Consider the following 26,228-nt stretch of genomic DNA (forward strand, 5'->3'; position numbering starts at 1 on the left):
AAGGCAGGCTCTTCTAATTTTCTCGAATGATACTTCACAGGATAACTGTTTCTTTTTCATATAATGAGTTATGGTTTAGCTAAAAAAAAATCCCTTACTTCTCAAGAACACTCTAGAACATTCTATCCAGAAACATTACTTTAAAGGAACACTGAACCCAATTTTTTTCTTTCGTGATTCAGATAGAGAATGCAATTTTAAGCAACTTTCTAATTTACTCCTATTATCAATTTTTATTTGTTCTCTTGCTATCTTTCTTTGAAAAAGAAGACATCTAAGCTTCTTTTTTTTGGTTCAGAACTCTGGACAGCAATTTTTTATTGGTGGATGAATTTATCCACCTATCAGCAAGAACAACCCAGGTTGTTCACCAAAAATGGGCCGGCATCTAAACTTACATTCTTGCAAGAGAATGAAGAAAATTTGATAATAGGAGTAAATTAGAAAGTTGTTTAAAATGTCATGCTCTATCTGAATCACGAAAGAAAAAATTTGGGTTCAGTTGTCCCTTTAACATATAAAAACAGATATGTAAATATTTAGCAATTGCATGCAGTTACAGAAGTCGTTTTGCAGGTTTTTTTCTGTGTTGCTAGCTAGTCATGTTTGCTGTGCAAGATATATATTGTGTATTGGGCCATTTATCACAACTTTAGATATCAATGGCAAGAACGCCCACTGGTGATCACCTAGAAATTATAGTTCAATGAATTTCAAGCGTGATCTCATCTTAACAACAAGGCTACTCAGATGCCGTAATGAGCCTCCACAAATCTAAACCAATGTAATTATTACAAACAAATGTATATTTTAATTAAACTTTGTTTAAAAGGGCTATGAAACCCAAAATCTTTCTTATGTGATTTAATAAAGCATACACAAAAAAGTTTCCAATTTACTTCTATTATCAAATTGTATTATTTATTATTATTATTATTATTATTATTATCGGTTATTTGTAGAGCGCCAACAGATTCCGCAGCGTTATAAACAGAGGTGGAGTACAACAAAACAATTATAAGGATCAAATGGGTACAGGGCCCTGCCAAGAGTTGCACTGTTGTTGCCAGCTCTTAAGAAGGTGATCTACAAACAGCTGGACTCTTAGGCTTATATGCTAAGGGGGTTCAGGGGATAGCAATGGAGGAGAGGAACTAGTATTAGGAAGGGTTAGCGTAGGTTGTATGCGTCCCTGAACAGTAAAGTCTTTAGGGAGCACTTGAAGCTTTTAAAACTAGAAGAGAGTCTTGTGGAGATGTTCCACAAGATGGGAGCCAGTCTGGAGAAGTCCTGTAAACGGGAGTGTGATGAGGTGACAAGAGAGGAGGAGAGTAGGAGGTCGTGAGCAGAGCGAAGGGGACGGGAGGGAGAGTATCTGGAGACAAGGTCTGAGATATAGGGGGGAGCAGTGCAGTTGAGGGTTTTGTATGTCAGAGTGAGAATTTTGTGTTTGATCCTAGAGGCAAGAGGAACCCAGTGAAGGGAATTTGCTTAGTTACCATTATATTTTTTCTTGAAGAGATACCTAGGTAGGCATTTGGAGAACTACATGACAGGAAACCATGCTACCATCTAATGCTCTTGCAAATGGATCAAAACTTGTAAAGCTGCTGTCATAAAGTGCGCTATATACGTGCACACACTTGAGCTTACGTTCCTTCTTTCCAGCAAAATAAACCAAGAGAGCAAAGAAAATTTGATAATAGAAGTAAATTAGAAAATTGTTTAAAAACGCATGCTCTGTATGATTAATGAATGAAAAATGTTGGGTTTCATATCTCTTGAAGCTGTGCTGGGGTCACTGTTGTTTCACTAAAAATTATCCACATTTAGATTACATATTTTAAAAATGTACCTGAAGAGAATTTATAAAACATAATACACTTCCTCTAAGACTAAGTTGAGCAAATGAAACTATTAAATATATTTGTAATATGTTTCTTTACTTTCTTAAAGGGACATTAAACACTAAATAAATACATGGTAGAATGATTCATTCAAAGATAAGATTAGTCTTAGAATAACAAGCAGATTTGTTTTTTAAAGTTTCATTAGCTGTTTAAATATTGATAAAATAAGTGTAAAGTTTTAGTATTTAAAAATCAATAGGAGCTGCCATGTTGTAACTTAGGTTACCTTTTCTAGGGACAGTTATAAATAGGTCACTAGAGTGTGCAGCCAATGTCTCTGTGAAATATAACAGTATCCTGCACTTCCATTTCTAACAGGAACTGAAAAGCTCACAATTTCAGAATAGAACTACAGGAAAAGGGGACAAAATAAATAATGAAATTATATTGCAGAATTTTTCTATATATGCAATTTTTAAAGTCAAAATCAAACTTGCAAGCTTCAGATAGAGCATGCACTTTTTTTTTACTAAATCAGTTGAAAGTGATGCAGCATAACTGTAAAAAGCTGACTAGAAATATCACACAAGCATCTCTACATAAAAAAGAAAGATATATTACTCTGTGAGCGGTTTTCTTTCAGCTAATGTAATTTGCATGGTGAAAAAACAGCAGCCAATCAGCAACATAAGGGCTGAGTTCTTTACTTTACAGTGATGTTATAGGATTTCACCATAATTACATGATTTTCCATAGTAAACTTCCTTAAAGGATAGGAAAGTCAAAATTAAACTCTGCATGATTCAGATAGCGCATGTAATTTTAAGACACACTTGAATTCACTTCTTTTTTTAAAATGTGCTTCATTCTCTTGGTATCTCTTGTTAAAAAAAGAATGTGCACATGTCCTACACTAGTGGAAGCTAGCTGCTGATTGGTGCCTCCATACAGTTGTCTCTTGTGATTGGCTAACTAGATGTGTTCAGCTAGTTGCCACTGCCAGTATTGCAATGCTGTTCCTTCAGCAAAGGATAACAAAATAATTAATGAAATTTGATAATAGAACTAAATTGGAAAGTTGTTTGAAATTGTATGTTCTATCCAAATCATAAAAAAATAAAAAATTGGTGTTTCCTGTCCCTTTAATCTGAGGAGGGAAAAAAGTGATTCCAGATTCAACTCTCTACATATATTTTGTTGCCAGCTAACAAGTTGAATATTATGCCCCACTTATAAAAGCTAACCTTGATAAATGCTTAAAGCATGAAATGAAAGTTTATTAAACTAATTTGTTTCCAGTAACAATTAGCAGCTTTAATGATGTGTACAATCTGAGGTAAAATAAATAAGTCACGGTACAAAGACAATTAGAACTAGGAGCTAAAAATACAAAAGGAAGTCGATAGACAGATTCATAGATAGATTTGATATTTTGATAACACTTACACTATAAATATATATATATATATATATATGTGTGTGTATAGATATGCATTGTTTTGTTATCTGTGTCAGTATGTGTGTATCTGTGTCTGTATGTGTATCTGAGTTTGTATGTGTGTATATTTGTGTATCTTTATCTGTATATGTGTATCTTTGTGTGTGTGTGTGTTTGTATGTGTGTATCTGTATGTGTGTATATTTGTGTATCTTTATCTGTATATGTGTATCTTTGTGTGTGTGTGTTTGTATGTGTGTATCTGTATGTGTATATATTTGTGTATCTTTATCTGTATATGTGTATCTTTGTGTGTCTGAGTTTGTATGTGTGTATCTGTATGTGTGTATATTTGTGTATATTTATCTGTATATGTGTATCTTTGTGTGTGTGTGTTTGTATGTGTGTATCTTTGTGTATCTGTGTCTGTATGTGTGTATATTTGTGTATCTTTATCTGTATATGTGTTTATCTATGTGTTTCTTGATCTGCATGTGTGTATCTTTATTTGCATGTGTGTATTTGTGTGTATCTGTACCTGTGTGTGTATATCTGTGTCTGTATGTGTATCTCTGTGTGTATCTGTGTCTGTATGTATGTATCTGTGTCTGTATGTGTCTATCTGTGTCTGTATGTGTCTATCTTTTTATCTGTGTCTGTATCTGTGTATCTGTGTCTGTATGTGTATATCTTTGTGTATCTGTATCTGTCTGTGTGTTTCTGTGTCTATCTGTGTCTGTATGTGTGTTTCTTTGTGTATTTTCATCTGTATATGTGTATCTTTGTGTATCTGTGTTTGTATATGTGTATCTGTATCTGTATATGTGTATCTGTGTCTGTATGTTTGTATGTTTGTGTATCTTTGTCTGTATGTGAGTATCGTTTGTATGTGTGTATCTGTGTCTGTATGTGTGTATCTTTATCTGTATGTGTGTATGTTTGTGTATCTTTATGTGTGTATCTTTGTGTATCTGTGTCTGTATGAGTGTATCTTTGTGTATCTGTGTCTGTATGAGTGTATCTTTGTGTATATTTGTCAGTATGTGTGTATCTGTATCTGTCTGTGTGCATCATATGTGTGTATCTTTGTGTATCTGGGTCTGTATGTGTGTATCTTTGTGTATCTGTGTTTGTATATGTGTATCTTTGTGTATCTGTGTCAGTATGTGTGTATCTGTGTCTGTCTGTATGTATGTTTGTGTATCTGTGTCTGTATATGTGTATCTGTGTTTTTATGTCTATATCTGTGTCTGTATGTGTGTATCTGTGTCTGTAAGTGTGTATCTTTGTGTATCTGTGTCTTTATATGTATATCTGTCTGTAAGTGCGTATCTGTGTCTGTATGTGTGTATCTTTGTGTATATTTGTGCATCTGAGTCAGTATATGCATCTTTATGTCTGTGTATATATATATATATATATATATATATATATATATATATATATATATATATATATTAGTGTGTGTGTGAATATTACATGATCTAACAGCCCATTTTTCCTATGTACATTTATTTTGTTGACTGTCACATGACCATCAGCTTTTAAATCTGTGAAACCTGACAATATTTTCAAACAACGTTTTATAGTGTCCTTTAATAATAATCTATTTAATAATTTACATTGTTTAATGCAAATGTAAAAAGAGAGAGAACATAATGCGCCAGATGCCAATGATAGAGCTAGATACAATAAACAATATTGCTGGACTAACTGTTTGAGCGCAACTTGATACAAGTTTATGATAAATCCCATTTCCTAGCAAAGGGTCAGCGTGGCAGACATCACTCTAACACAATCTATACTTTCAATGGATATTGTGAAAACTATAACTAGTTCTCATATTACAAATTCAAAACTTAATTTTTTTACTTTGAGCTCAGTTATCCCTCAAGCGGAAAAATAATTAGCACGCCACTTGTAATCTGGCCCAATATGTGATAAAGTTGTAATCATTTTAGTTTCTTGAGCAGCAGCTAAAATATCTGTAAGTCTTTAAAGAGGAAGAAAAAATAATTTCTCGGTATGCTGTAAACACTTGACACTTTACGCCTATTTTCTTTTTTTTTTAGTGCATCATCCTCAAAGCAATCTTTCCTTAATCCCTGGTATTTTCATTGCTTAGCAGGTAAGTGCTTCCCTATTGGCATTTTAGAGCAAGATGCATTGTTCACAGTAAAATGCGATATGCTATGCACATCAATTTAGTGAACTCTGACGAGCTCCCTGTAAAATAAATGATAGCAACTAACTTGCATGCACATCATCACAATGCATACTCAATACAAGTTACTCAATCAATGGTGCACAATAGCCAAGCATTTATTTCTACATACAAAGCAATGCTGATATAAATTTAAAATTCTGGGACATGACTGTCCTTTCACATAAGAGTTTGACTTTGGTCTACAGAACTGACACTCTCATCAATCAACCTGACGAACATTTCATTGAAAATGTTGTGATGATTCTCTTTTTATGCTTTGATTTATGTAGTATGCATTATTGCATTTTAGTAGCTTGCTTTGTGATATGACGGGACACACATTGAGGTAGCAAAGGGCTTAGAGAAAAATATACGTGCAGCAAACGTTCCCCTGGGCCTACAACCTTCACATGACCCTCCTGTGCCCTTTTGTGCAATATCTTTGACATCTTGACAGGTTTAATAGGTACCCAGGAGGCACCAAAAGAAGAGAAGAGATCTAAACATCTAGCTTTTGGAAAATGCTTCAGAATACATAAAGAGCCAAGTGAAATAACTGCTGGCAAAGAAAAAGCAAAAAGCAACGGTCATTAATCCTAATTCCCACCTAGATAAAACAGACACCAAATAAGTCATCCCTTTACTTCTCTACTAGACTTCACGGTTTAGTTATAAATTCTTAAAACTGCACAATGCAGAAGCTAAGGCATTCATAAAGCCAAGCCAAGCAAAAAGCTAAAAAAAGGAAAGAATTCTTGGGTAAAGTTGGAAAGCAAAATCATTAGCGATGCAGATTAAATTTGGCTTTACTTACCATGGTGGAGTCCCTGCTTCCGTTGCCGAAAAGAGCTGCACAGGAGGGGAGCAGGTCGAGAGAAAGTTGACTATCCCTGCCTCCATCTATGACATCACCTGCTACGTCATAAAAGGTAGAGAGAGTGCTCTGCACTCCAGTCTGATTTCCAAGAGATACAGAAGAGAGAAAGAGTGTGAAAGAATGAAAAGTCCAGGCTTCTTTAGAAGAAAATTTGGGTAAAAAAAAAATAAAATAAAAAATAAAGATACAGTATGCACTGGGGTTCTACATAATAATAAAAAAATAATTATTCAGTGTTCTTAAGTTAAAAAAGGGTTTAGGAAGCATCAGACCTGTAAGAATAATGTGGAGGGTCAGATATGATTTCATGCAGCTTAAGACAAGATGTCAAGGGAGTGCTATTATATCAAGCTAGTTACACTATAGCTAACAAACAAGAAGAATGGAATGTTATTGGCATCCTGACTCTTCAAGAGAAGCCTGAATAAAAACAGAGCACTTCTACTACCTTAAGAGGCAGTTGGTGATGTCATTACTAAGGATGGGTGAAGTTCCAAACAATACCTCACTATATAAATCAAGTTAGTATATTGTGCAAACATCCAAAATATCTACTTAATCATGGACATCTCAAAATAAAAAAATAAGTCAAAGAGGGAACTGTAAGATCTATACATCATACATTTAAACATAGGATACTTTCCATATTCATTAGCAATAACCATAATCTAGCTTTATACTATAGGAAGGAATTTATCACATTTACATACACTTTGTGAATATTCACCCATCCATAGTCAACACAATGACATTATTATGGTTTCATTTATACACTGAGATTTGGCTTGATAGTTACATCTTTTTTTTCTTCTAACCAACATTGCAGTTTGAAGTTTAGAGCATTGTATAGAAGCTGTAAAATATGTACACAAACTTAACATCCCTTTAATTGTTTACCTGGCTATGAATAATGGAGTTATACACACTTCTCTTTTAAAGGTTTTACAAAAGGGGACACATTACATGGACTCAATAAAGATTATTTATCTTTTTTGGGAAATACTTTGTGCTTTAAAGGCGTATTTACTTAATATTATATTTAGCTACAAAACTGGCATGATAAACTAGGTGTAAATTAAAACCATCAAATTTATCATAGATTATTCTTAATAATACCTTGTACAGTGCTTAAAGGGACATTAAGCTCAAAATAATAACTCCCATAAAATATTTAATAAGGCATAGTAAAACAATATACCTTGTAAAAATAGTATGTTGCCATTTTCCTTGAAATGTACTGATGAAATGGTGCTTTGTCCACTCCCCTTAAAGGCTGGAGTACGTATACCAAATTATGGAACAGATGGCTTGATCCTGATTTATGTTTCATGCTTATTGCTTAGATCAGGGTTGAAGCTCATTTACATCTCATACATATTGGCAAATAAACTGAGATAAGATAACAATATTTAGGATGCTTTTCAAGGGTTTAATCCATGGACTGCTCTGAAACCGTAAAACCCTTAAAGGGACACTCAGGTTAAATTAAATTTTCATGATTCAGATACAGCATGTAATTTTAAACAACTTTCCAATTTACTTCCATTAAAAAAAAGTTGCACAGTCTTATATATTTACAATTTTTGAGTCACCAGATTCTACTGAGCATGTGCAAGAATTCACAAACTATACGTATATGCATTTGCGATTGGCTGATTGCTATCACATGGTACAAAGGGAGTGGAAATATACATAACTTTGAAATTTGTTAGAAAAAAAATCTACTACTCATTTGAAGTTCAGACTAAGTGCTATTGCATTGTCTTGTTATCTTGCATTTGTTGATTATGCAAATCTAATGTGTTGACTGGTCCTTTAAAATGTGGCTAAAACATACTGTTTAAAATGTTTTATAAAACTTTTATTATGTTAACGCAGATGCATTGCTATGCATTACTGAAATGTCTATATATACTATACATATATAGCATTACTTTAATGTCCTTTTCATTCTAATTTGTTCTGGTTTCATTTTCACTGTCTAAGCTTAGTGCATATTAAAGGGACATTAAACCCATACATTTTCTTTCATGATGCAGATAAAGGATGCAATTTTAAACAACATTCCAATTTACTTTTATTATCTAATTTGCTTTATTCTTTAGATATCCTTTGTTGAAGAAATAGCAATGCATATTGGTGAGCCAATCACACGAGACATCTATGTGCATCCACCAATCAGCAGCTACCAAGCCTATCTAGATATGCTTTTCAGCAAAGGATATCAAAATAATTAAGCAAATTAGATAATAGAAGTAAATTGGAAAGTTGTTTAAAATTGCATGCTCTTTCTAAACCATGAAAGAAAAAATATGGGTTTTATGTCCCTTTTAGGGACATATTTTATTCCATTAGTAAACATGCCACAAAATTATCTATAAATATCTGCATAGCCTTTAATATGGAATGATAAAGGGCCATTACAATTAAAGAAATTACATGCTCTTATTTAAAACTAGTAAGCCTGTAATGCTATCATAGTTAAAGTACCATTTAAAGGGACACTCTAGTCAAAATTAAACTTTCATGATTCCAATAGGGCATGCAATTTTAAACAACATTCCAATTTACTTTTATCATCAAATTTGCTTTGTTCTCTTGGTATTCTTTTTCAAAAGCTAAACCGAATTAGGTTCAAACTGACTTCTTAATGCATTTTGACAGTTTACCACACTTAGAGAGTGCTAGTTCATGTGTGTCATATAGACAACATTGTGCTCACTCCTGTGGAGTTATTTAAGAGTCAGCACCGATTGGCTAAAATGCAAATCTGTCAAAAACACTGAGATAAGGGGGCAGTCTGCAGAGACTTAGATGCAAGGTAGTCACAGAGGTAATAAGTGTATTAATATCACAGTGTTGGTTATGCAAAACTGGGGAATGGGTCGTAAATAGATTAGCCATATTTTTAAACAATAAAAAAATTCAAGTAGACTGTCCCTTTAAGAGCCGCAGAGAGATGATGGTCCCGAGAAGAAACTGCTGCTGACCGAATCAGCATCACTAGTCACAAGTGTTAAATAATATCCCATTACAGGGTTGCTAATTTTTAAATAACAGAGCATGTAATTGTTTTACTATAATAGCCATTTAAAGATTAAAAAGTTGATAATAACTTTTAACTATAATATAATCTGCTCCACAGAATTCCATATAACTCCTTAAATTATACCATGAAAGGGAAAATACATTTCTTTTAAATTCACTGTTTAATTTTTAAAATCAGAATTATATATAACCGAATATGTGTTTTCTAGCACAGCAATACTACAGCTTCACTAGTTTCCAATTGCACAATTTGTTTATAGCTGTGTCCAATAAATTAAGGTTTGTATTTTATTGAATGTTTTTATGTTCCATTTTAAAGCATAATCATTTCAATAGATTTAGCAGCCTAATCCGCTATATGTAGATTATAAAATGTATGACACTTTAAACGAAAATATCAAATATCTTTCTGTGTGTATTAATATAGCCCTCAGTTTTTTTTTTTAAGACGATTTAAAGATGTGTTCTGTAAAACTAATAAGTAAAAACATGAAACACCATATATACTTTAGAAGCAGGTATGATTTGTGGCTGCATGTTTATAACAGGTGTCCGTTTGGTTCTATTTCTAACAATATGTAAAGTATTTTTTGTTTTATTAAAGCTTCCCTAATTTTTCTGTTATTCATAAGAAAGCTTTGTTTAAGGATTACGAGGTAAAAGCTCTTTAAATTAAACTTGAAACTAATGCAGATGTAACAGTGTACCTCTTGCTAAAGCTCATTATTTATTAGGTACAAATGTTAATGAGGAGGGATGACCCTTAGCAGGACTTAGGAAGTTCCTAACAGCCAATGAGCATTCACAGGAAGTACACAACTTATACAGCTTAGTGTAGGAACCCATAAGCTTCTGTCAGGATACCATAAGCTCTCTTTGTGCCAAAATGCAAACTGCATGGTGGGGATGTCACTGGTGACTTCCCATCCTGTGCCCTGCCTGGGATAGAACCAGGGACTTCAGTCTGGCTTTCTCTGTTTGTAGATGTCTACTTGCAGTAGCTTGTGGAAGAATATTACCTTCAGCAGGTGTGTCTTCCAGGACCACACTCTTTAGATGCCAGCCAATCAGTGAGGTGATCTCTGACTATATATAGAGCAGCCTAGACCTTTACTTCTTGTTCTGGCATTCCTGCGTTTGTGTTCCTGGTTTTTATGGTGTTTGTGTTCCTGTTTTCTGTTGCTGGATTTTCTAGCTTTGACCTTGCCTTTGACACTTACAGTCTGCCTTTGAATCTTGGACTGACCTGACCTTATCTCTGCATTTGGCCTACTCTGGCCCTGCCTGCTGCTTGCAACCTGTATTCAGCACCCATTATTGGCACTGAAGCAAGCATTCCTTTACTTGGCCCTGACGTGGCATTCCCTTGCTGGGCCCAGAAGCAGGCACTCCAGTCCTTGGCCCTGAACTGGGCACTTCAGAAGTTGTCTCTTGCTGTGTCAACTTGCACCTGATTTACTGACATCAGCTATACTGGTTTCTACAGTTTTCTCATCTGACATGGGGCTTCATACTGTGAGAGAGGCTATAACCCTGACAATTAGTTCCAAGCTGAGTTTAAATATCTTTTATCTCACATTTAATACTAAAATGTAGGCATAGTTTTTATTTAAGACACTAGAGAATACAGGGGTAGGTCAATCTAGCCAGTTGTGCTGCATATAATTGAGAGCATTATATATTTTAACTTTTTAATTATTTTTTTCAGACGTTATAAATAAAATACTTTGCACTGATTTATTTGTGCTCATATATCTTAATGGGAAATGAATATTAAATTTTAAACCATATATAAATTGAACTAATACATTTTCTTGTAACAGCAGCTTACAACATTGGACCAGGCATATGGTACTCAGGGCATGACTTGGTCAAAGTTCGGAGGGGTTTGGGCTTTTCTTCTGGGATTTCAGTGGTCTTGGGTTTCTTTAGGAAACAGAGGGAGAAATAATACAGGATAGAGCTCCTAATTTGAGATGTCTGGGACCTCTGATGTTAGGGTTTGGACTGTTCCTATTTAAAAGTAGAAAAGTAAGAGGCAAAGCAACGAATGAGTAATAATAAGCTGACCTCTTTGAGATGGAATATTATTTTTTAGGATTAAAATTGATTGCTTGTGTTAAATGGGTAACCTGTTTAATGGGATTAAATAATGTGGCAGAGCACAAAAACATAATGAGCCATTAATGCCCTTATATGGACATTCTACACTTGTGTGGTTTAAGGGCATTTCAAATGTTATAAAAGTATTTTTTTTTTTTTTTTTAAATAAAGTTTACTATGACGGTTCAGAAAGATATTGCCGATATCGATATCAGACAGATTTAATATATCATTAATATATGCTTTATATTTTCATATCTTCTAACTTGATATGAGATAAAGGTAACCATTATTATATTTTAAAACAAGAAAAGATACAAGTGGTTAAATGGCATGGCAGCAAATAGGGCTCAGTATGGCACAGGGTATGCAGCAGACACATTGCTGGAATTTAAATAAAGAATAATACTCATCACTAACTGAGTCTTTGTTACCATATCAGAACCTCAAGGAAAAAAAGTTATTTGATAACTGTAATGATAGATTATCACCAGACAATAATCTGAATGCTGGTTAGAAATTGTCACTGGTTAAAATCAAATAAACTGTTTGTGAACCATAATGTACAATTTATTTATGTATTTATTGACCGAGTCCAGACTATGGATTCCAATTATGAAGCCCATCGTTTCAGGAACACCTGAAACGAAAGTTAAGAAGCAGCAGTTTTAAGACTACTGCTCCTTTATCTGTCCGTCACCTAAAAGGGGGCAGATTGAAATCATCCTGATCCGATACAATCAGGATGATTGACAGCCCCTGCTTGAGACCCTTTGGCTGCCAGTGAACAGGAAGCGGCATTGCACATACATTTCTGGGGAAATGCTTGTACAATGTTAATTGTGGACAACAGTCAGTGTATGTTTCATGGTATGTTTCATGGTAAGAAGTAGTAGTTAATCCCTGTTGATATTTGCAGATAGTGATCTCTAGGATATCTGCCCATGTCAGGGATAGGCCCATGTTCAGCAACAGCATGATTGGGTGGAGCAGGGGGGGCAATTGGTTTATCTCTGTGTGCAGGCCATACTGAGGTTTTGTAATTAACTAGCGCCATTCCTCTTGTCTCATTTTATTCTCCATCAGGAGTTTAATTTCTCATTTATCATTTTTACAACATTGATCAATTTAAAGAATTGAGAAGGGGGGGGGAGGGTATAAGAAACATGGTACAAGTGGAACATTAACTGTAAAGATTTTTTCTAAACTCAAGTAATGAGACTTATTTCACTCATCTGTATTTAGGGAGCCTTAAAAGCCAGAAATTCAGCTTATGGAAGCATAAACATACCTGTTTCAATAATGGTTTAATGATTGTGATAAAGTTAGGTAAGGATGTCTTCTAATCGTGAGGAAAGTTTGTCAGGCACCTATCTATGCAAAGCCAGTGTGTGTATAACAAACCAGTTAAATAAAAGTACATCCTGCTGTATGATTACACACCTATCAGTCCTACTTGTTTTATTTTGTGTTTTTGTAAGAGAAGATACTATTTTATTTATGCTGATGTGCATTATTCTTTGTCTATTGTATTCTATTCATGGCCGTACTTGGGTTTTTTGAAGAGGTATGGAAGACAAAATGTTACTTTAATGTTTCAGCGTATACAATTAAAAAATATCTGACCAATTTGTTCTATTATCAAACTTACCTCTATTTCTTTGTCTTTTTGGGTGAAGCATAATGCTTTCCATGAGAGCATACTCAATGCTCAAGAACTTGCACATAACGTGGCAGTATGTGTGTCTAGCAATGTTATGCAAGTAACTTTTAGAAGGAGCTTACGATGCAGCAGTGAACATCCAAAGCGCTGCTTCTAATTACTACTGTTTTCGCATACTGTTTGCTTTTCTCCTATCTAAAGATAGCTGCACTCTCAGTTTGAATTTAAACAGTCTCCTTTATTAAGCAGTGCTTTTAGCTATACAGCTTTGTTTACCATATACATTTATCATATAGTGGCTGAAGCTACTGAATGCTAAAACTCCCTCTACAGGTTACTTGCATGTCATTGCTACATATTCTGCAGCCATATAGTGCTCAAGACACGTGCGTGCATCTTAGCCTACATCAATATGCTCTTGTGACAAAGAGCTAAGTTCCATCAATGAAGATCAAAAGAAAAGGGTACATTTGATAACACAAGTTGAAAAGTATGCTCTATCTGAATCATAAAAAATGTAATTGTAATGTTTATTTAAGTTTATAAAAAGGGCAGCAGATTTACATAGGGCAAGATTACAAGTGGAGCGCAATACATAGAGCAGCATGCATTATCTTTTGCATGACCTAGCACAAACAATAACACGCAATCTGCTATTAAAAGTTAAATATTTTAAACAATGCATCTTAACAAAGCCAGCATTTTGTTTACATGCCCTATACTTTAAATGGATAGTGCAGGGAGCGTTATTATCATGCTCATTATGCTTGTATTACATTTACATGTGTTAACTTAAAGGGACATAAAACACAATTTTTTTCTTTCATGATTTAGATAGAACATAAAATTTTAAACAACTTTCTAATTTACTTCTATTATCATATTTTCTTCATTTTCTTGTTATCTTTATTTGAAAAGCAGAAATGTAAGCTCAAGAGTGTTCACGTGTCTGCAGCACAATATAGCAGCAGTTTTGCAACAATGTTATACATTAGCAGTAGCACTAAATGGCAGCACTATTTCCTGTCCTGTAGTGCTTCAGGCATGTGCACGCTACCTAGTTTAAACTCAGCCCAAAAAGAAAATTAAGCTTGAATTATCTTCTTATATTATCAACATTCATACTTTAAACTTTATTATTATTAACAAAAAACTTCCACACATATGATAGCAGCAGCAAAATGTAAAAACACTTAAACCCAGTTATAAGAGCCAACCATCCTAGGATATGGAGGATTGACAACAATAAATATTAATCAAAGCCAGCAGCACAATATATGCGTATAAACTAAGCCCTTACAATCCGAGGGCTAATTACAATTAGTTTTACAATTATCTATATGCTGCTGTGCTAACAGTATCGAGAATAAGGTTATAATTTATAACATGGGTAAGCTGGTTAAAAAACAGGGAGACGAGGCTTCTCCCAGAGGACCCCTGACGCGCGTTTCGCAAGACCCTCTCTGAGGAAGCCTCGTCTCCCTGTTTTTTAACCAGATTACCCATGTTATAAATTATAACCTTATTCTCGATACTGTTAGCTCAGCAGCACATAGATAATTGTAAAACTAATTGTAATTAGCCCTCGGATTGTAAGGGCTTAGTTTATAAGCATATTTGTGCTGCTGGCTTTGATTAATATTTATTGTTGTCAATCCTCCATATCCTAGGATGGTTGGCTCTTATAACTGGGTTTAAGTGTTTTTACATTTTGCTGCTGCTATCATATGTGTGGAAGTTTTTTGTTAATAATAATAAAGTTTAAAGTATGAATGTTGATAATATAAGAAGATATTTCAAGCTTAATTTTCTTTTTGGGCTGAGTTTAAACTTAATACACATTTCTGAGCTGCTTACATACAGTTGTATATCCTAATACAATTATTCTTAGTTGTGTCTTGCTCCCTGACTCAGAATTTGTGGCAGGATACCAATATACTAAAATCTTTTGGAAAGAGTACATTAGTATAATTCACTACATAATATTGGTCTCCTGTTTATTTCATACTTCGTCCTCCCCCATCATTTATTTTTAAGATGTGCACGCTACCTTCATAGGTATCTCTTCAACAAAGAATAACATGAGAATGAAACATTTTTTTTTTAATAGAAGTAAATTGGAAACTATTTTAAAATTGTATTCTCTATCTGAATAATGAAAGACATTTTTGGGGGTTAATGTCCCTTTAAGTGTTGCGTTTAAGAGCAATGAAAAATACTGCTGTAAAATGTAGAACATTTTTTAAAACCTAAATTAAACTATTATAACTACATAAAGAACTCTACACCATTGGCTTAGTGCACTGTTGTCTTAGTGCTTGAGTGATCGCTGACATAAACTTTGCTAGATTCCCCCCCTAGAAGTCTATTTCGTGAGAGAATTAACACACCAGTACTATCTAACATGCAGGTGTTTAGCGTGTTCTAGACTATCACTTGAGCTATGTCAAAGCACAATAGCGTTTATATTTTTGCGCTCCACTTATAATCTAGGCCACTATTATTAAAGTGAATGTAAAGTTTCATCAAGTAGTGCCTGGTTTTTAAAAATACTATTAAAAACAGGGACACTTTCATTGATGAAACTTTACGTTGGACCATATTTGTAGAAATACTTACCTCTTCGTCTTGAAAGCTGCTCCAGTGCTTCGCCAGCCCATCGCAAGCCTCTTCCTACATCAGCAATGACGATTCCGGCATCCTCCAATTACAGCTTCCCCCCCGGGGGGAGAATTGCCTAAAGCAACGCTGTGATTGGAGGAAGGCTGGAATCATCATTTCTGATGTAGGAAGAGGCTTGCGACGGGCTGGCGAAGCGCTGGAGCGGCTTTCAAGTTGAAGAGGTAAGTATTTCTACAAATATGCTGCGATTTAAAGTTTCATCAATGAAAGTGCCCCTGTTTTTAATAGTATTTTTAAAAACCGGACACTACTTGATGAAACTTTACATTCACTTCAAGTTGCAGGATGAATTTTGGTTTGTTTAACTTGCTAATATGTAACAAAGAAGTAAAGCAATATTTTACTATTGTAACCAATCATGTTATGGAGAAATGTTCTATTTTAATAACTTTTCATAACTGACACATCTTTTAAAAAATAAACTTTTTTTTTTTTTTTTTTAAACACAAAAAAGGAAAAAATAAAATAAAGACAAAATATGGTTGTAGAGCATATTGAATATACCCAAATGCATTTTTTTAGTTCTAAGAAACTCTGAATAATTAGATCTGAAATATTAATTGTAGAAATCCAGAGTCGTTTCATTTAACAACATAGTTCTATAACCGACATGAAACACAAGTGTTTGTACAAAAGAGCAGAAGTGGATATAGTAATTAATACTTTGTAGTCATTACTTTATTGTATGATTTCTTACAACTTCTAATATAATTTGTCTCCTTAAAATGCCAAATATCTTAGTTAATTTTACTTTTATGCAGCTACAAAGGTATTTTTGACCCAAGTTATTTATTCTCTGATGATGAAAGGAACAACCACCTTTTGATTGCAAAATTAATTTATTAGCCTTCCAATTCTCCTACTGCTGCTACCTGCATAAATCACTTCCTCTAATACACATTGCAAAGTGTTTAAATATGAATTAAGGTCTATAAAGGATGATAAGACATTTCACATTTTAAAATTAAGACTCATAAAAAAGAAGAGAATGACCTGAACAAGTCTGATTACTAAGAAAAAAATTGCTATCATAGAATGAACATATGCAGTGTATGTTCAAAGAATAGAATTGTTTTCTTCTCCTGTGTATAAAATTAATATTCCCATTTATTAGTAAGACATAAGCCTCTGATGTTTTTCTTATTATTATTATTGAATGAAAAGTTTGCATTAAAAAAACAAACCATGAAGAGGTGGGTTAAAAAGTTAAAATAAAACTCAAAAAGAGTGTAAATAATTAGATTGTAAAATTACTCCATTAATAATATCCAATTCATTTTACATCAAGCAATGAAAAATATAATTCAATATTTTTGGTTTAATAGCATAAGGACATGGTTTCTCAACAGCCAGTCCACGGCTCAGTACCGGGCCATGACAGCCCTGCTGGTGGGCTCCCGAACTGACATGCCCTCCGCTGCATGCTCTGACAGGCCTGTTGCCCAACACATAAGGAATACCAGGCAGGCCAATGCACATGTGCATGTGCGCTGTCCACATGTAGCAGCAGTTCAGTGGTAGGACAAGGAGCGTGGGACAAAGAACAGCTGGGACTGGACCTGGACACCGCAGGTAAGGTACTCATACAATACCACTGACACCAGGTATATATTCTTCCCCCACTGGCACCAAAATATATACTTAAGGCCCTGGAAACATCCGGCTAAAATTTAACGGGCCTTGATGTAACGTGTTTAGAACCATTGGCATCGGAGATCCAGATTTAAGACCCATAAGAAAGAAGAGAATGACCTGAAGTCTGATTACTAAGAAAAAAATGCTATCAAAATATGAACATATTCAGTGGAAGTTCTTCTTCTGTATATAAAATGAATATTGCCGTTTATTAGTAAGACATAAGCCTCTGCAGCTGAAATTGTTCTTCTTCTTCTTACTGAACGATACGTTTGCATTTAAAAAAAAAAACAATGAAAAAAACGGTCAGTTAGAAAAACTCAAAAAGAGTGCTCAGAGATTAAAAGGCAGGACACACTGAGCACGCACATCCGCATCTACACGCTGCGCACCGCTCCGCTTGCAGTGTGTCACAGCCTTAAGAAATTACCTTTAGTTGTGTAAAAATATAAGAAAAAATAACATATTGCTGATCAACAGTACAGTAGTTTAATTCTAAGAATGTGCAAGAAAAAATAAAAAAGGCAGCTACACATAAAAAAACAGAATGCATTGTAGAAACGATTTTGGTGTGATTAAAATGAAGCAACTGAAAACTGAAAATACGCAAAACATACTATGATCATCTGAAGTTTATTTATAAATGTTTCTTAAAAGTCAATATTAATATTCCAATCCCAGCTTGTTATAGCATTCAATAAATATCCATTGTGTAATATTCTTTCACATCTTGGCAGGGCTCTTTATGAGCAATATATACTACTTAATGTTAGAGGTTTCCTAAACCAAAGGACATTACTCTGTTGTATTCTCAATGGTGATAGGACGAGAATTTTCACTCAGCATCTGTTCCTCATATATTTCTTGATAACACAACTTTAGCAAATGTCTTTTTAGTTATGTCAGCAAACAAAAGCATGTGCTTGCTAATATGTCTCCTCGTGTTTTAGACATAATTGCCTGTCTTTGGAAATTTAACTGTAAAGTATAATGCATGTGTATTAATGGCCATTTAAACTAAGGTGAGTCTAAAGTCCTAACTGACTCTATCAAACATGGTTCGAACGGTTAGTCTGTAATTCTTTTTTATTCTACATCTTTTATATCAGCAAAATGTAATCAACAAATATCTAATTTTGTCACCCAGCCCATGTTATACACATTACATAAGGTGATTCAAAAGTCATAAACTAAATTATTTTTGTTTCTACATCTTTTATATAAGCAAAATGTAATCCATAAATAGTTGAATTTCTCACCCAGCCCATTTTGCACAAATTACATGATTGATGACCCCCAGGAAATGCAGAGGATATGTTAATTTTATTATGTATTTTATGCAAAGTACAAATATATTTGTCATTAGAATTTATTTATGACCGCTGACTCCTAAGAATTATGCAGAAGTGTTGAGTAACTGGCTGTTCAGTTGGTGAAATCACTAATTTGAATAAAAGTAATTGTGTTATGGGTCACATTAAATGCTCATCACCTTTGCTATATACATAGTTTTGTTACAAAAGCAGTTCCCAAAAGTATGTATTTCAGTGTAGTTAGAACAACAGAGTAAATAATGTCTCATCATTTTATGTGATGATAAGGCAGTAGACCACAACAGAGTATATATTACTGCATAATCAAGAGATAATTACAACTTTGTGTAAATGAAAGGACAAAAGGAAATGCAGTAGAATTATGAGTAAGAATAAATAAAATGGTAAGACTAAATAAAGTTATGTGACATTGGAAGGACAAATATTCATTGTTATTATTATTGATCTTCAAATAAAAGAACCATCATGTTATTTTTTCAAACATAATTTCCATTCAAATAGTAAATATTTTATAGGACTTAACTGTATGCTGCACAGTGTTATTTTAGTTAAAATAATGTAACAAGATGTAACATTAAGATTTTAAATTTGCATTATGAACCAAAATTAGTGGAAAACATCAAAGTAATTTTTCATTTTGTAGGTATTTACATGAATGTCCCCATACTGAATAAAATAACTTTTTATGGCAATGCTTTTAGAGGTATGTCCCTGTATACAATAGAGCTTTAGGCGTTCTTGATAAACCAATGAGCAATGAGGCAGTTAGCAATTTATCCCAATGAATTCCATATGCATTTTCTGTCAATGTTGTTCAAGATATTTGTAATTCAATGAGTTATTGTGACAATTTATTTTTCATCAGTTTCATTGTGGTTCTTTCACACCCATGGTATTATTTTTATGTTTAAGGCTTCTTAAACAATTTATGGCACCACAAAGGAAATAATATGTGCAAAACCAACTTATTTTTGTGAGGCAAATGGAATAAAATAGTTTACCCTATAAGCTGTAAAGGAAATAATTTAATTGCATTTTTAGATATCTTAAATGTATCAAAATACAATTTTTCTTTTCTGTTTTTGAAGCATTGGTTTATGGTATTATGGTATAGTCCAAAGTTCTTAACTAACACACAATAAATACATAATTAAATACATTACAACTTGAATTAAACTATTTAAAAAGTATAATTTCCCAACCTCCAAAAAAAAAAGATAAATGTAATGCAATATATATACAGGGAGTGCAGAATTATTAGGCAAGTTGTATTTTTGAGGATTAATTTTATTATTGAACAACAACCATGTTCTCAATGAACCCAAAAAACTCATTAATATCAAAGCTGAATAGTTTTGGAAGTAGTTTTTAGTTTGTTTTTAGTTTTAGCTATTTTAGGGGGATATCTGTGTGTGCAGGTGACTATTACTGTGCATAATTATTAGGCAACTTAACAAAAAACAAATATATACCCATTTCAATTATTTATTTTTACCAGTGAAACCAATATAACATCTCAACATTCACAAATATACATTTCTGACATTCAAAAACAAAACAAAAACAAATCAGTGACCAATATAGCCACCTTTCTTTGCAAGGACACTCAAAAGCCTGCCATCCATGGATTCTGTCAGTGTTTTGATCTGTTCACCATCAACATTGCGTGCAGCAGCAACCACAGCCTCCCAGACACTGTTCAGAGAGGTGTACTGTTTTCCCTCTTTGTAAATCTCACATTTGATGATGGACCACAGGTTCTCAATGGGGTTCAGATCAGGTGAACAAGGAGGCCATGTCATTAGATTTTCTTCTTTTATACCCTTTCTTGCCAGCCACGCTGTGGAGTACTTGGACGCGTGTGATGGAGCATTGTCCTGCATGAAAAATCATGTTTTTCTTGAAGGATGCAGACTTCTTCCTGTACCACTGCTTGAAGAAGGTGTCTTCCAGAAACTGGCAGTAGGACTGGGAGTTGAGCTTGACTCCATCCTCAACCCGAAAAGGCCCCACAAGCTCATCTTTGATGATACCAGCCCAAACCAGTACTCCACCTCCACCTTGCTGGCGTCTGAGTCGGACTGGAGCTCTCTGCCCTTTACCAATCCAGCCACGGGCCCATCCATCTGGCCCATCAAGACTCACTCTCATTTCATCAGTCCATAAAACCTTAGAAAAATCAGTCTTGCGATATTTCTTGGCCCAGTCTTGACGTTTCAGCTTGTGTGTCTTGTTCAGTGGTGGTCGTCTTTCAGCCTTTCTTACCTTGGCCATGTCTCTGAGTATTGCACACCTTGTGCTTTTGGGCACTCCAGTGATGTTGCAGCTCTGAAATATGGCCAAACTGGTGGCAAGTGGCATCTTGGCAGCTGCACGCTTGACTTTTCTCAGTTCATGGGCAGTTATTTTGCGCCTTGGTTTTTCCACACGCTTCTTGCGACCCTGTTGACTATTTTGAATGAAACTCTTGATTGTTCGATGATCACGCTTCAGAAGCTTTGCAATTTTAAGAGTGCTGCATCCCTCAGCAAGATATCTCACTATTTTTGACTTTTCTGAGCCTGTCAAGTCCTTCTTTTGACCCATTTTGCCAAAGGAAAGGAAGTTGCCTAATAATTATGCACACCTGATATAGGGTGTTGATGTCATTAGACCACACCCCTTCTCATTACAGAGATGCACATCACCTAATATGCTTAATTGGTAGTAGGCTTTCGAGCCTATACAGCTTGGAGTAAGACAACATGCATAAAGAGGATGATGTGGTCAAAATACTCATTTGCCTAATAATTCTGCACTCCCTGTACTTGTTATGTTGTGTGGAATTTACTTTAGACATTATAGACATGATATTTCTTTACCATTTAGGAATATAAATTTAGAAAACTAGGGAAATTGCTAAAATTGTGTAGCCATGAAGTAACTAGTGACAGTAAGATTTCCATAGAGCCTTAATTTTAGCAGCCTGATCAAACTCCAACTATTATTTAATATCACTACACTATATGCTGGTTACTAACTAATAATAGTTTAACACAGATAGTTATTATAACTAACCAGCAATTGCTTTTACACCTTAGTTGCTAAAACACTGTACCTACAGTCACATATTCCCAGTGTTACTAACCCTTATTACCATTCACCCAAACCAAATTAACTATCACCCAGTGGCGTCACTAGGGTTGGTGTCACCCGGTGTGGTAAGTTATGGTGTCAACCCCCCCCCCCCCCCAGAAAGCAGACACACACAAAAACACAAGCACATACACATATAAACACTCACACATAGACACACTTAAAAACACACTCAGATGTGCACAAACACTCAGAAACACACTCAGACACACACACAAAAACACACACACAAAAACACTCTGACACACACACACACAAAAACACTCAGGCACACACACAAAACACTGAGACACACACATACACACAAAAACACTGAGACACACACACACAAAACACTGAGACACACACACACAAAAACACTGAGAAACAAACAGACAAAAACACTGAGACACACACACACAAAAACACTGAGAAACACACACACAAAAACACTCAGACACACACACACAAAAACTCAGACACACTCACATAAAAAATATGTAAACTGCACTGCATTAATTAGGAAGCTCATGCCTAGAGTTGCTCCCTGGCTCAGCAGAACATCAAATGAAAGATAAACAGAGCACTCTAAAATAAACCACTGAAGAAAAAGTTCAGGCGCGCAAACTATGAAAATTCTGCTCTCTGACTCTGTTCCAAGTCTGCCAGTGCACAGCCCCGGGCCGCGTGCCTACCGCTTCTTATGGCCAAGCACCTCTGCACAATTCTGGCTATGGTCTCAAGCTAATGGTTGTAAGAACCCAACTTCTTCTCCCCCACCTCAGAAGTGGTAGGTTAAGCACATAGTGAATATGTTTTTTTATTTAAAATTGGAATGATTTAATAATACAGAGCATTACTTCATATATCTTTGTCCAAATACACTATTTAAAGGGACAGTCTACACCAGAATTTTTATTGTTTTAAAAGATAGATAATCCCTTTATTACCCATTTCCCAGTTTTGCATAACTAACACAGTTATAATAATATACTTTTAACCTCTGTGATTATCTTGTATCTAAGCCTCTGCAAACTGCCCGTTTTTTCAGTTCTTTTGACAGACTTGCAGTCTAGCCAATCAGTTTCTGCTCCCCGATAACTTCTCGTGTACAAGCACAGTGTTATCTATATGAAATACGTGAACTAACACCCTCTAGTGGTGAAAAACTGTTAAAATGCAATCTGAAAGAGGTGGGCTTTAAGGTCTAAGAAATTAGCATATGAACCTCCTAGGTTAAGCTTTCAATTAAGAATACCAAGAGAACAAAGCAAAATTGATGATACAAGTAAATTGAAAATTGTTTAAAATTACATGCTCTATCTGAATCATGAAAGTTTATTTTGGCCTAGACTGTCCCTTTAAAACGTTTTTAATATAAAAGAAAACAGTGGAATTAGCCATTTGTGCACACTCCTTGTTCTAGTCTTAATTCATGGAGATTGGCTGTTTGGCAGTAACCTTCCATATACACTTGCCTTTCAACAATGAGCATGAACCTGTCAGTGGCTACTTATATTTCAAGATCTGCACCAGGAGTATGTAAAAAAGGCTCCATCAAGGGCCCAGGACAAAGTTCCTGGCTAGGAAAATTACTTCCTAGCATCATGGTGATTTACTTTTGCACAAGCAATTGCTTTTGCATCCACTCAAGCAATCATACCAGTTGAATCTTACTCTTGAGTGTCGGCCTTGAAGAGACAGTTTACCCTAAATTTTTCTCCAACTTAATTTGTTTCCAATGATTTATTTTGCCTGTTGGAGTGTATTAAAATGTTTACAAATAGCTCCTTTACTTTATTTCGGCATATGAAATAGCTGATTTTTCCTGTGGTATCCCTACCTACACTGAAAGTTTACATGCTAAGTACAGCCTAAAGAAAACCTGTATCAACTTAGCCAACAGAAGAAATTACACTCCCAGTAGGAGGTAGAAGATAAAAGCATTAAAATCTTAATTTTCAATTGTTCTAAGTATTGGGCTTTGGTTTACAGTGATAATATAAAGAAGCATATTTGTGTACAGAATTTGATAAGCTGATTTCCCTGCAAGCTCAACCTATTTTGATGGGTTGTGGTTTCAAAGAACAAAAACAGCTATTTGAAATACAAAAATAAAACTAAATGAACAAGTTCTCAAATATGTTATACTCTGCAGCTGGTATAACACATTTTGGTAAAGACACTTTTACAGTACACTTTCTCTTTAATCCTGCACCACTGTGGCTACAAAGCTGCATTCACTAGAGTTAAAAAATAAAGCAAAGCTTGTTTTAACTGCTTGTATGTATTCTTTCAGAATTAATCACTGGGTCTACCTTATACAGCCCCTTATGTATATTTTCATTTTTTTCACAATATTAAGCAATTGCTTAATATATATATATATATATATATATATATATATATATATATATATATATACACAAGTATATATATATATAGTTTCATTTGTAACCATTTAGAAGTGAATTGATTTTTACAAAGTTGAGTAGGTCAAATTCTCAGTAATACTTACTCTATTATTTGTGTGTATGTATATATATATATATATATATATATATATATATATATATATATATATATATATACATACTAATTCATCATGCATAAAAGCTAAAAAATCCATCTATGTATCAAGATCGAACACAATGCTTTTTTTTATTCTATTTTAATGCTAACATAATACCATTTCAGAATGCATCTGCTAAAACAAATGTATCAAACTGCTTTGTGTTTTGTATGCCTTGGTTGTTGTAATGGGTAATTTGAGGATTTTTATGCAGCGATAGGAGAAATTATGGAGATCCAATATTAAATATAGTGGCTATGAAAAAGGAATTCATACATTTCCATATAACTTTTTTGTCTTTATAGAAAAATGACAGATCTGTGCTAAAGATCTTGGAATTCGACTTATGCAGAGAAATGTTAAGTAGAATATAAATCAAAATATATTTTTGGTAACTGGCATCTCTCTCTATCTCTCTATATATATAAATACATTTATATATACATTTATATATATATATATATATTGTACAGTTACAAATGTAATTACTCATTGAATAAAAGTCCCCTTTTTCTAGTTCTACCTTGTGCTATGCTTCATTTCACTTTTCTTGAGATGTGATGAGTATTTGAAAAGTACTTTACACCAGTCAGGCAATTTGTCAGTTTTTGAATAATATTTTTTTTTCATGTCAGTTATTGCAATATTCAGAATCCTCTTTTCAAATCTCTCCTTATCACACCTCCATTATTATTATTCTATAACGTCACAGAAAATAAAGCATGATCATTTAAAGAAAAAACTGGTCTATATACTGTATATATATATATATATATATATATATATATATATATATATATATATATACATATATATATATATATATATACAAACAGTATTTGAGGTATATATATATATATATATATATACAAACAGTATTTGAGGTATATATATATATATATATATATATATATATATATATATATATATACAAACAATATTTGAGGTATATATATATATATATATATATATATGACTAGATTAACGAAATGTGAATATAAATCTTTCCACTATTGTGTAGGAATAGGCATAGACATGTTACCTAAATTAATGACATTGCTCAAAACAGAATAATTTAGAAACAGGATTGATGAAGGTATAAAAATAATGACCCCTCTTTATATGGAGGCCCTATGTTGGGCAAAGTATTAATATTCCCAATATTCAAAACAATGGTTTAAAGTTTCTCATTTGTCTGGGTATATACTTTTAAATAAAAATATTCTAATGACCAATCAGAAAAAGGGAGGGCTTAATGACCTAAAAAAAAAACTCTGTTATTTATCCAATTGATTGGTCTCCTTGTGTAAATTACCCAATGTGAAACAGGTGATTCCTGCATTTCTTAAATTAAGACTAATTGCTTCAGTTAGCAAGCAGCTTGTTTTATTGTTTTGTTTTGTTTTTTTAAGCTTTTAATGCTGATCAATCTATAAAGTACCATCTTTTAATTATAATAATAATTAGAAAAGGAATTTAGAAATTGACACACAGTACCAGATATAATTGATTATGCACCATTAACCACTCATTTCAACATGGATCTGCAAACTGGACCTGCACTATTCCTGACATCTCTGTTCATCCCCAAGTATATTTCATGACCTACCTTAAAAAAAAATCTTCCATTCACTACTTTCGGTCTCTCTATTTTGTCACCAGTTATACAACATTAACCTTGTATGGTTCTTGCTTAATTTGTTAAT

At 33.9% G+C, this 26,228-nt stretch overlaps 1 protein-coding gene across 1 annotated transcript in view; it reads right to left on the reverse strand.

Moving 5' to 3' along the window:
• Positions 1 to 26,228, reverse strand: part of LOC128647573 (catenin alpha-2) — an 887,157-nt gene that overhangs the window by 103,661 nt on the left and 757,268 nt on the right. The window contains exon 12 of the mRNA XM_053700329.1: positions 6,309 to 6,449. Coding sequence (XP_053556304.1) covers positions 6,309 to 6,449 — 141 coding nt within the window. The remainder of the gene's footprint in view (positions 1 to 6,308; positions 6,450 to 26,228) is intronic.

This window comes from Bombina bombina, chromosome 2, assembly GCF_027579735.1.
Source record: "Bombina bombina isolate aBomBom1 chromosome 2, aBomBom1.pri, whole genome shotgun sequence".
In the NCBI taxonomy this organism is placed as follows: Eukaryota; Metazoa; Chordata; class Amphibia; order Anura; family Bombinatoridae; genus Bombina; species Bombina bombina.